Genomic DNA, 12,230 nt, shown 5'->3' on the forward strand with positions numbered 1-12,230 from the left:
TTCAGGGCCACCCGTAGGGTCTTCACCTGTGCCAAGAGGGTCTTTCAGGCTGGTGTGGGTGTCCTGGCTGAGCTGTGGCTGATCTGAGGCTGCTCTGCACCAGCTGCCCCTCAGCGAGGTCGGTCCGTGCCTTCCCGAAGCCCTGGCAGCGAGTGGCGGTGGGTGCCGGTGGGATGCTGCCGCCTCCGCCTAAAGCTGCGCGATGGAAACGGGAATCTTGGACAGGTCTGGGGGCGAGGAGGGGGGGGGATCGCGGGGCGGGTGTCCGGGCTGCGTCCACACAGCGCCTGGCTGGGTCTGGAGCAGGGCTGCGGTGCACAGATGGAAGAGTAATTAAGAATAATAAAAGGAAAGAGACTTGGATTCGCTACAGTCTCAGCACATTAATTGTGCTTTGGGGCCCAAATCATAACGGAGTCCTGCTAGAGGGAATCCAGAAGAGAAACCAAGCGTCTCGCTCTGTCCAACGCTGACCGTTTAAGAGACCCTTGCCTTCATCTGCTGCCAGGTATTACTTCCAGAGTCTCCCATCTGCCAAAACCCAAGTTCTCGTTTGAAATATTTTTAGGGGAGGAAGAAAAGCTATGGTGACACTCTGAGTGCTAGCGGTGGGGAGGCAGATTGTGAGGCACCGGGGACAGCACGTGGCACCGCTTGCTGCTGGAGGTGGAAACCCGGGGTTGTTGGGGCTCTCGGAGGCATCTGTCCCAGTTGGCTGGCGTGTGTCACTGGGCTGGGACTTGGTGTTTCGCTGGTCTCGTGCCCGAGGACCGGGGTGAGTTGTGCCAGCAAGTGGAGGTCCTGCCTGTGCTTCCATGCACGCTGAGCATCTCTTCTAAATTGACAAGCAATTACATGGTTAATGGTATCAATGTTAAACCCTCATCACTCAGCAGCCTCAGGCTTAATGCTTCATTAAGGGAAAGGCATCTAATAGCTCTCTGGGCTGGGAGCTGCCTTTTCTTTAAGCCGGAGTAGAAGTCATCTGTCCAGAGGCTGCTTTTGCTCTCCCGGTCCTACAGCCAAACTGTAAGTAAGTCCCTCCAAAATGGAAGGGGGGCAAGAAAATGCTCCCACGCACTCCGTGCTGCTGGGGCTGGCCAGATCAAGCCTTGCTGATGCGAGAGCTGCACGTTGCAAATGCGGCGCGTGGAGATCACAGCCGTCGTTTGAGGCCTGCCGTTTCCTAATCCCTTGGGTATCCCCAGCTCCCTGCCCGTCTTCGTCCATCGTTTTACAGCTCTGCCTCGTGCTACCGCCCTGCGGCCACCTCTCCCCAGGCTCAAGGCTGCCTCTCGCCTCTCCCTGCAGCTCGCTGTTGTGCCTGTGGATTTAACCTTTTTCTCCCCTGCGTTACCGCGCATTCGTTGACGCTGAATTTCGTCCGCCGTTGAGGATCGGCGGTGCCTCCGCCGCTCTCCCATGAGTGCAGCGGCGAGTATCACAGACGCTTTGGGCTTCCGTCTCGCTGCTTGCCGGTGCCTCCCGGATTGCGCGTCTCTGCTGGAGCGGTGCCGGCCTGATCCTGTGGCCTTCTGCTGGTAAATCTTCCACTGAAAGCAAGAAACAGAGCGGGAGGATCAGCTCTCCATCTCTGAGCTCCGAGCAAAGCACGACGGAGGAGCCTGCAGTGCCGCCACCGCTGCAGCCCCCTGCCCGTGGGTCAGTGGGGACCCCCCCGGCCGCAGCCCCCTGCCCGCCTCCGGACCTGCTGCTCAGCAACGCGTCAGCCTGTCCTACGTCTTTATATAAAACCCGCCAGATGTTGTACTCTCTCTTTTAGCCGTTTGGATGGGATTTTGACTTTTGGAAGCCCCACCAGCTGTGTGGAACATCTTGCTTTGCTTTGGTTTGGCCCATTTTGGATCTGTACAGAGCGTGGCAGCGTGTGTCCTTGTTTCAAGAGGCTGTACCGGAGATGATCGCCATGGTTTTTGCAAGCGTTTTACCCTTTTAGCCTCCCCTTTTTATGTTCTCTCAAGTAGCTGCTTCATTTTTTTCATGCGGTTCCCTTTCAAAGCTACTTTCTCCCCTCATCATTATGATGATCAGAACAAGAAGAGGCTTCTTGAACAAAGTCCTGTGTGTGGCGCGGGAGGAAGGATGCTCAGCTGCGTCCCCTCGTCCGTCCCTGTGACTCCAGCTGCCATTCTTCTGTCCTGCTTGAACCGTTAATATTTTTGTCGTATCCAAATGCAATGTCTCTGTCGTTATTTTGGAGGAACTGCTGTCTCCCATTAGTGCTGCGTGCTCTACCTTTGCAGGATCTCCTAGTTGCCCACACTTGAGCCGCACTTTGTAGATCGTTTTGATATAATTAGGTTATTACCTTATAAGTAAGACCTTACGAGGTCTCTCAGAGGCTGGTTTTTACAGACTGCTCTGTTTTCCCCTGCCCCGCTGTGTTGCAGCATGAACGGGTGAAGTCTATTCGAGATGGAGCAACCTGTGGCATGGTGCTGGGAAGCTGTTCGTGGAACCGCTTCAGGGCCATGAGCTGGGACGTATCGGCTCATTTCATCCGCAACCAGTGCCTTTGGCCTGGGAGAACCGGGCTGCTGAGCCTTCTGCCGGAGTTATCTCCCCAAGATGTTTTTATGGGGAGTTTTTACTCAGGCCCTGACTCTGGTTCACATTGGGAGGAACTTGTGCAGGCTGTAGGGGGATGTTTATCCTGTTTCCCAGGCGTTTGCATCAGGATTTGTGCTGACAGTGCTCCTGTCAAAACGCCTGCCAGTGAATCCCAGATGCGTGGATGTACGGCTCCGTCCAGGGAGCTCCAGGGAGCTGCTGGAAGGTGAAACCCTGCCGCGAGAGAGGTGATAACTCAGCAAACAGCCCAATGACTTTCTGATTAGTAAAACATTTGCTGGTGTTTCACACGAGAGCCTTGATTGCACAGAGGCGTTTGGACAGAGCTGCTGGACTTTGAGCCTGCATCCCAGCGTGATCCAGGCTCGCTTTCCAGTGTAGCCTAGCGTCGAGTCCTCATCGAGGCACCCGAGGGTCCTGCTGCGGGACAGGGAGTGCGGAAGAAAAAGAAAGACCTTGCTCTATAACTCAGCCTCTTCCCATCACCTCCTCACCAACACCCAGCGGCGTCTGATGGATTCGTCCCCACCGACCATCAGTCACCCCCCCTCCCCAAACCCCAGTTTTTGCAGGGTGGAGGCAGGAATTGGGCTGCACAGGCAATCTGAAACCCCGGGGCTGAGTTTTGGCGTTGAGGCTCGGGGTAGGTGTTGGCTGTGCTGTGCTGGCCAAATCCTGCTTTGCTTCACTGCCTTGTCTCTGTAAAATTATCCCCGTAGCTTCGTGATTCTCCATTGCATCACCTTTCCTAAGCCCCGCTCATGCCATATGCTGTCGCCGTGCTCCTCCCAGGTTTTGTTGCTTCTCTGGGTGAATGAGTCCCCGTGCCTGGATTTGGTGGAGCACCAGGATGATTTGCATTTGCCGTGATGGATGGAGGTGCCGGCTTGGTCACCATCCCTGCTTGCTGGGGAGAGCCGGCTGCGTGCCAGAGCCACCCAACGCATCACCCATCTCGGCGCAGCATCCACCGGGTGCTCACTGCTGCCGGCAACGAGGGCCCTTTTGGGATCAGAAGCCAGTTTTTTGAGTATGTTTAGCAGAATCTGCCATTTGGGTTCTTAATCCTGTAATCCTCTGGTTTGGGGTTTTTTTCTCTCGTATCCACCCCTGCCCCGAGCTGTCCCTGCCACGGCAGAGGGCTGGTGGGTGCGTGGGTGGGGGTCCTCCTCTGCGTGGTGGCAGTGGGAGACGTGCAGCTCCCTGTGCTCCCGCAGGATTGAAGGGCTTAAAAATCTGTGCCGGCTAAAGCAAAAAGTTAATGTGAATATAACTGACTTCTGCCCTGCAATTAAAGCCACTCAACCCTATTGGGGCTCTGAGTTTACATTCTTTACTGAGGCACAGTGTGTAATTATATATGTATAATTTAAACTGTGCATATGCATGTGTTCCTATTATACACCAAGGAGCAAAGGAAATTATCCAGGAATTAAAGGGGGAGGAGGGTGCAGGCACGGAGAATGGCTCGCTTGTGTGGATGTGGCAGTGAGGGGAAGCTGGAGGGATCACATCCTCACCACTGCAAACAGCCTTGGAAGGTGCAGAAAATGAGAACTTGGTGTATTAAACACTTGTGGTGGGCTTCGGACTGGGGCATGAAGAAGTGGCCGCAGCAGGAGGTCAGGAGCAAGCCCCTGTGGCGGGAGGTGCTGAGCTCCTGCCAGGTCTCTCGTGGTGCCTGGGGACAGCGGGGACCTGCCCTGTGGTGCCTGGGGGGAACTGGGACGTGCCCAGCAGTGCCACTCCAGCTCCCAGGAACCCTGCCTAACGCTCCCTCTCTTTCCTTGCAGCCACTTCCAACGGGACACTGGATGGCCTGGAGAACCGGGAAGGAGGGGTCTGCCAGACGCGCTCCATGAAGATTGTCATGAAAGTGGGGCAGGGTGAGTCCTTCTGCACCCTGGGGTCTCCCGTCGCCAAAATGCCTTTGCCCAGCAAAACGTTGGCCCCTGTCCTGCTGTGCTGTGGGGGTTCTGGGGAAACTGAGGCCAGGCCAGCTGGTCCCTGGAGCCTACGAAGCCTCCTCGGTTAGTTCAGCAGAATCTCCTTTTTAGGGTCTTTTTTTCCTCCCTTTTTTCTTTTCCAACACTTGCACACGTTTGGTGCATTGGGATTAAAATGGAGTAATTGTTCTGTGTTAACCTGGTGGTTGGTGTCCCAGTGGGAAGCTAGCTCAGCGCGGGACCCATGAACTGTACGAGTGCCTCGGTGGGGGGGGGTTGGCACAGACAGTGCCCCCGTGACTTGCCAGGCACCCAAGGAAGGGTTTGAGCTGGGCAGGCATTAGTGCTTGGGCTCAGCGTGGTCCCGGCAGCTCTCAGCGGTGGTGGCCACCGTGCTTTGGGGACGATGCAGGCTGACGGTGGCGGTGGGACACCAAGGGTATCGCCGACGGTAGTGCTGCGGCAGAGCGTGCTCTGGTCCTGGAGGGAGCTCCCCAACGCCTCCCGTCCCGAGCTGCCGGCTGCCTCCCAGTCCAAGCGATGCCTCGGGCTCGTTTCGGCCCCCGACCTGGATGCACAGCTCCTGGTGGCTGCTTTTCATTATTGTGTTTTCACTTTGGGCCCAGTATTTATAATAAACAGAAGAAGCAGCGCTGCAGCCTTGGCAGGCTCCCTTCCCGTTCTTCCCGCTGCCCGTGCGAGAAACTTGCCCCAACCCACGCAGAGGAGCTCAGAAAACATAAAAGCGGGGGGGGATTAGGGTGGGGAGGCTGCTTCCCACAAGCCCTGAAGCAGCTCAGCCTTGCTCTGTTTCTCTCGGCATCTCCCATTGCTCCTGCGTCTCCCCACGCCCCGTGGTGGGTGGCTGGCTGGGATTTTGGGGGCAGTTGTCCTTTAGGCGGGGAAGCGAGCTGCCGCCGTCGAGGTTGAATGAGGTTTCTCATCCGTCCCTTCCCTCTCCCCCCCCCCCAGATCCGAACGCGGTGATCCCAGAGCAGCTGACGACGAGTCGGCCGAGCAAGGAGTCTGACAACACCATGAAAATCGTCACGCAGAGCCCGCGCAGCAAGGTCCCCGCGGTGGAGGAGCCTGGCAAGCCAGGTGGGTTTTGCCAGGGACACCCCAGGAGAGGAGGGATGGGGTCTCTGCCTGCCGGCGGGGCTGGAGGTTGGCAGGCAGCTGCTGCCGGCAGAGCAGCTCCAAGCCGGGCTTGCTCCACGGATCCTGGGGATACCAGGCGCTCCGGAGCAAGGATCCAGATGGGTTTCCTGGAAGCCCTGTGCCCATCTCTGCCGTCCCCACTGCTCGCAGCATCTCCTTGCCCCAGCCCTGTGCCTTCTGGCTCAGGGCACGGTGCAGCCAGCCAGGCTGCAGTGCGGAGCAGCTCGAGTTTGTTTTCCCAGCTCCGGTATGTCCTGGCAGGAGCTTTGCAGGGAAGTGCTGTTTCAGCACTCTCCTCCTCATCCTCCTCCTCCTCCTCGCTGACCATCTGTTCCTCGCAGTACATCTGAGAGGGCTTGGAGGAGGTGAGGTCCTCGGGTTTTTGAGCTGAGCCAGTGCGAAAGCCCTTTGAAGGTGGTTTCCTGAGTTCCTGACCCTGCTGAGAGAAAAGTGAAATCAGATGAAGTAGGGAAGAGTTGCTCTTTTCTTCTCGTCCGGTTCGGCCAGCCAAGCACTCTTCCCTCGGGGGGCTGGGGCTGCCCCGGCCCGGGGGTCAGGAGGAGGTGGGGGGGTCAGTAATCGGCTATCGCGGGGCTCCGGGTATCAGAGCCCACTTTCAGTAGAGCGTCCAGATCTGTCGCGGAGAGCGAAGGCTCCCGGGGTCCGGACTGGTCGTCACCCGGACACGAGCAGCGCTCTGCTCCATCGGCCGGGAGATGGAAAGGGGGAGCAGCGATGCGGGGTGGGGGAGAGGGTGCGTGGTCCCTCCCCTGCGGATGCCCAGGGCTCCTGCCTGCCCTGCCCAGCGCCTGCAGGCTGGGCTGAAGGGACGGGGTGGGAAGGTGGGGAGATGCTGCCGGCCCCTCGGAGGCGAGAGGGCTGCTCCCCTCCCCAGGCAGCACGGAGGGAAGCCGTTGCGCCGATTTTGGGGGGTGGAGAGGGGCTCCGATGGACGGCTCGCCCACCCGCCCCGCAGATGCGATCCGCGCGGAGGTGGGGTGCAGGCTGCTGCCCGCCGGGCTCTGACACCCCTCTCCCCTCGCCTTGCAGGCTCCGTCAACCAGGACGGCCAGGAGACCCAAGGTCCCAGCGACGGCTTCTTGAGCTCCAAGGTGGCCGTCTTTGCGGCGATCGGCGCCGGCTGCGTCATCTTCATCCTCATCATCATCTTCCTCGTCGTCCTCCTGATCAAGATCCGCAAGCGGCACCGGAAGCACACGCAGCAGCGAGCCGCAGCCTTGTCCCTCAGCACCTTGGCCAGCCCGAAATGCAGCGGGAACGCGGGCTCCGAGCCCAGCGACATCATCATCCCCTTACGGACTACAGAGAATAACTACTGCCCGCACTACGAGAAGGTGAGCGGGGACTACGGGCACCCCGTCTACATCGTCCAGGAGATGCCCCCCCAGAGCCCAGCCAACATTTACTACAAGGTGTGAGGAGCAGCCTGGGCAAGCCGCCGATGCAGGAGCGCGGGAGCGCCGAGCGCGGGGGGCAGCCGCCCCCCCGGGTCTCCCCACGGGCGGTCTGGCGCCGGGAGGGAGGAAGCGAAACGAACCCCACGGCACGGCGCGGGGAGCGCCGGGGTCCGGCGCCGGAGAGCGGATGGCTCGCTCGCACGCTCGCGCGCTGATTTCTCCCCTTTGTATTTAGTTTTGTAGTTCTCAGCTTTTGTAATCCCGAGACTCGAGGGTGAGCCTTCAGCATCCTCCTCTTCTTCTCCAGACTGCGGCCGGCCAGGGGGTGGGCGCCGTGCCTTTCCGTGCTCGCTCGGACACCGCCGGCAATCCCGGACACTCCACCTCCCCTTTTCGTTTTGGGATTTCCCTGCGTCGCCCCTACGTCCTTGCGTGAAGTGCCCGTGCGCCTGGCGCCGCGTCGGCCGCCGCTTGGGTCCCGGAGCCCGGACCGACACCGGGGCCGCGGCGAGGAGCCTCGGTCCGAGGAGGAGCGAGCAGCCGCGGGGGGAGGAGGAGGATGCTTTGCCTAGGTGCCAAGATGCAGACAACTGTGCAGGGAGGAAGCTGGCAAACCCGATTTACTACTACTACTATTATTATTATTATAATTATTTTAATTTTTTGTAACATTTTTATTTTTGTGAATTCCGGGCGGGACTCCGGCCCGCCGCCCGCCGCCTTCGGGCACACGCCGTCGCCTCCTTCCAGCACGCCGTCCCGCCGGCCGCGGGGCAGACCCCGCTGCTCCCGCCGCTGCCCTTTTAAACTTTTGTGTTCGTAGCTGTTGACTCTTGTTTTAGTCTCTTTATAAAAAGAAAGAAAGAAAAAAAAAAAATTATATCTATACCATGTCTCAAGCATTCAGTGCGCGAGAGTCCGGGTGCTCCTCCTGCCCCGCGCGGAGCAGCGGCCTCGGCCCGGCAGCTCTTCCCGACCCCCCGAGGGCACCCCGCTGCAGAGAAAAGCCTTTGCTGAAGGTTTCCATCGGGCTGGGGCTGAGCCTGCTGGAAGCGAAGTGGGGGGCGGCGGGAGGGCAGGGGGTAGCTGCAGCCCCCGGTCCTGGACCCCGGCCGGCGATGCTGCGGGTGGCTGTCCTTGGGAAGGAAAACTGGAAAACAAACGTTCCTGACCCACAGCCCGTGCCGGGCGGGGGGGAGCTGGGGGTGCCAGGAGGAGGCCAGCGCTCAGAGCTGGAAGCCCCCCGGGAGGTATCCCTCCGGCCGGCTGGAGCACCGGGCTTGACTTGGTTGGGAGCGGAGCTGAAGGCTTCTCCACCCACCTGGTTTCCCAGGACAGCCCAGTGCCCCTCTGCGGGACCTGCCTTCGGGAACCGGTCCCCAGCAGCGCCTGCCGCCCGCCCGGCCGTGCTCCCGCCGCAGGAGCATCGCCCGGCCGTGCCGCCTCCCGGGGGTCCCGCAGCCCGGGCTCCCCCTGCCCTTGCCTTGCCCATCTCCTGCCCAAAACTGGAAGGGGTTTGAGCCTTGGGCTCTTTTGGCGGGATCGTTCCCAGCTTTCTCTCCCCGGGAGGACCCGCCGGCGCCGTAGCCGATGCCGGTGAGCACGGCGGGGCTGGCGGTGCCCGCGGCCGTGCCCTGCTGCCCTCCGGTCCTCGGGCTGTCCCAGCCTGGGGGCCGGCGGCCGCCCCCTCCTTCCTCGCTTTCTTTTCCTTTCAGAAGTAGCTGCTTTTGCTCAGGGAGCAAGCGTGGGGCAGGCGGTTCTGCTCCTCCGGGGCGGCTCGCCGCGCTGCCGGGCGGTGGGTTTGCGGTGGCACGGGGTGGCCTGGCCTGGTTTGTCCTTGCCTGTCCCCAGGGCCTCGAAACCCGCGTTAGGAAGTGCCCAAAGAGCGAGAGAGCTGCTCTGCAAAAGTGCCTTGACGAGGAGCGGGCAGGAGGGGCAGAGCAGGGGACGGTGAAACCTGGTGGCTCGGATGCTGTACTGGGGGTTTGGCCGCGGTCCTGAGCGGGACGGGAGCATCCCTTGGTGTCGCGTTGTTGGGGGTATTTTTTGTTTTTTTTTGTTTTTTTTTTTAAAAAGGAGTTTGGGCTGGAGCGGAGCAGGCTGCCCCAGCTCTCCTCCTGCTCTCGGCATCCCGAAGTGAGGACGGCTGCCAGGGTCCTAAACCGGCTACTGCCCTCGGGAGAGAAGAGCCGCGGTGGGTGCTCGCCCCTGCCCAGCCCTTCTCCCTGCTCCCCTGGCCCCCCGCGTAGCACCTTTCAGCCCCCTTTGCTCCACGGCATCCATGCCAGCGCTGCCCACCCCAGGCTGCTGCTGAAGGGCCGGGAGCCGCCCCAGTCGGGACCCCCATTCCCTGCCGGGGGACAGGGTCTGCTCTCAGAAATCACAGAAAATTGTGTCTTAAAGAAAATCCCCCTTTTCCCTCACCGGTGCCCTCTTCCATCTGCAAAATCATGACCTGCGGTTCCTGAAGCGAGCAGAGCCCCAGTTGGGCGGTGGTGATGGTGGTGGCAGTGGTGAAGGATGCTTTATCGATGGGGAGCTTCTCCCCGCAGCCCGGAGAGCAGCGGCTGGCGTGGAGGAGGCGGTTGGGAAATGATTTAGTTTTGGTTCGTTTTTAGAGGAGAAGGGAAGGAGTCTGGCCATGGGTCGTACCAAAAGCAAACTGATGGCCCCGGGTGGTTTCCCACGGTGGCTCTTCCCCGGCACGGTGGCTGTCCCCAGCCGGACTGTGGCTCAGCAGCTCCCATCAGCTTCACTCCTGCTGCTGGGGGCAGCTGAGAAACCTTGTAAATATGTGAAGAAAGGGTGAAATCCGAACTCTTGGTTTTTGCTGAGCACCTCGGTCTGCTGGGTCCTGAAACGGAGTGTGTCCCTTCGGTTCTTTTCATTGAAAGCATTGAGGTTTGGTTGGTTTTTTCTTTTTTTTCCGCCCCCCCCCCCCCTTTTGTTTGTGTAAATACTAGTCTTTTTTGGAAGAAATAATGTAAAGATGTTTTGTATAAACTCTGAATTATTTTCTGGTTGCTTTTTCTTAGAAAAACAAATGAGAACTAAAAAAAAAAAAGAAAAAAAAAAGAAATTTTAACCACAAGAACGGGTGTAAAACATTGTCATACTGCGCTCAGCCCCGGAGCTGCCCCGCGGGGCTGTGCTGGTGTGCGGGTGCTGCCGGGCAGAATGGCTGCGGGGGGGGGCTCGGTCCCCCCTGGGGGGGTCGAGATGGGGTAAGGGGCCATGCCCTTGATATAATGCAAGATCTGCCGGGCCCCAAGCAGAGATCGAGGCCGGGAGCACCGGTTCTGCCCCCAGCGCGGCACAGTGGGGCTGGTCGTGCCCCTTGCCGCCGGCACAGCCCCGGCACTCGCGGCAGGATCAGACTTGGCTTTTTCCCAGCGAGTTTCTGGCCGTCCTGGGTCCGGGCAGAGCTTTCAGCCCCAGCCTGAGCACAGGCAAGAGGCTCAGTAGCACAAGGTGAACAAAAGGAGCATCAAATTTGTCTCCTTTTTTGTCTTTAACCAAAAAAACCCGAACCTCGGGATGCGTAACTCGATGCAGCATCCCGAGATCCTGATCCACTTTTCCAGACCCGCGGAGCTGCTGCTGTTGCAGATCCCTTTCCCCAACTTTCCCCATCTTCCAGTTGCCAACCGCAAGCACACGGTAGCCCGATCTCTGCTTGGTGCCCGGGCTGGGGGTGGCTCGCTCCTCTTCAGCAGCCCCCACGTTTTATACAGGGCAGTGCCAGGGGTCCCTGCCCCCGGGAGGTGGCCGTGCCCACCGAAGCCATCTCCGGTGTCACCGGCATGCCTGGCACTTCCCCGTGGGCAGCCGGGAGCTCCCTGTAGTCCCACTTGCTCGCAGGAGCCGGGCAGTTGCCTGTGAATCTGCATTATATCAGCAGAGGGTGAGGGGGGGCTGCCGCAGCCTCCGCTGCCCCTGGGGGGGGGGATTTGGAGGTGCTGGAGCAGGGCTGGTCCTCCCTCCCTCCCGGCTGCACCGCGCACCAGCACACCCGCGTCGCGCGCTCCCACATTTCAGAGCTGTGACCACGTCTACATCCCACGGCGTCGCATCCGCACCCTCGCCACGGTCCCGCGTCCCGAGGTGGGAAAAGTCCCCGCGTTCCCGGGCGGCCCCGCGTCACGCGATCAACCAGCCGCGGGGCCGCTGCCCCGACGCCGTGCCCGGCTGCCTTTGCCGCGGTGCCGGCACCGCCGGAACATCCAGGCTGCGAGGTTTTCCCTGTCCGTCCTCCGCTGCCGTTAGCCGAGAGGTGGATTCGGACTTGGAGCCTGGATGTGGCCGGTCCTGCTGCCGGTGCAGGGCATGCGGGATGGCGGGCTTTGGCCGAGGGCCGGGAATTGCCGCCGGCGAGCGCCTGGAGCGGTTTGGGCACCGCGCAGCTTGGCGGTGCGGGGGGACGCCGGGGCTTCGGCCGGGGCACGGAGGGAGCGAGGACCCTCTGTGCCAGCACCTCCCCGGGCCGCTGCAGGGGGCACGTCCCGGAGCAGGGCTCGGCAATCCCGCGCTGGTTGATCGTCCTCGGCTGCCGGTGGGGCTCCGGTGGTGCCGGGCGCCGGGGTCCCGTCGGCCGCTCTCCCCGGCGCCGCAGACTTTTGTTTCTTCGTGTCATGTTCCTCTTTTTGATTCCTTTCGCCTTCTCCCCAGCTCTCCCGCCCAGTAGCATATCATCGGCATCGGTAACCAGCTCTGTGGCATCTGAACTCCATGGAGCCGTGATGGAACCTGATATATTGTTAAATAAAAGGGTTTTTTTCCTATGGAAACCCGGCTGTCTCCTGTGTGCTTTTTTGCTGCCCCACGTTGTCTTCTGAAATCGCAGCCTGGTCTGCAGAGATCTGGGACAAGTTAGCTGGCGCAGTTCATTGCCGGCTTTTCCTGCTGGTGTCAGACGGAGCTGTTGAGTTTGTTTTGGTCAGCGTTAAAAATTTGGAGATTTTTGTCTAATACCTGCAGCAGCTCACATGGCCCCAGTGACTCGATGGACTTGGGGTTGGACACAGATGGGTCCGGTTGGATACTCGATGGATACGGTTGGACTCGATGATCTTAAAGGTCTTTTCCAGCCTAAATGGATCTACGATTCTATGAC

At 60.0% G+C, this 12,230-nt stretch overlaps 1 protein-coding gene across 1 annotated transcript in view; it reads left to right on the top strand.

Moving 5' to 3' along the window:
- The window catches only part of EFNB1 (ephrin B1), a 56,573-nt gene extending 44,669 nt beyond the window's left edge, over positions 1 to 11,904 (top strand). Inside the window, exons 3-5 of the mRNA XM_052813623.1 lie at positions 4,386 to 4,478; positions 5,511 to 5,639; positions 6,750 to 11,904. Of these exons, the coding sequence (XP_052669583.1) occupies positions 4,386 to 4,478; positions 5,511 to 5,639; positions 6,750 to 7,138 (611 nt within the window). The 3' untranslated portion in view covers positions 7,139 to 11,904. The remainder of the gene's footprint in view (positions 1 to 4,385; positions 4,479 to 5,510; positions 5,640 to 6,749) is intronic.
- The last annotated feature ends 326 nt before the right edge of the window (positions 11,905 to 12,230 follow it).

Source organism: Harpia harpyja, chromosome 18 (assembly GCF_026419915.1).
Source record: "Harpia harpyja isolate bHarHar1 chromosome 18, bHarHar1 primary haplotype, whole genome shotgun sequence".
NCBI lineage: Eukaryota > Metazoa > Chordata > Aves > Accipitriformes > Accipitridae > Harpia > Harpia harpyja.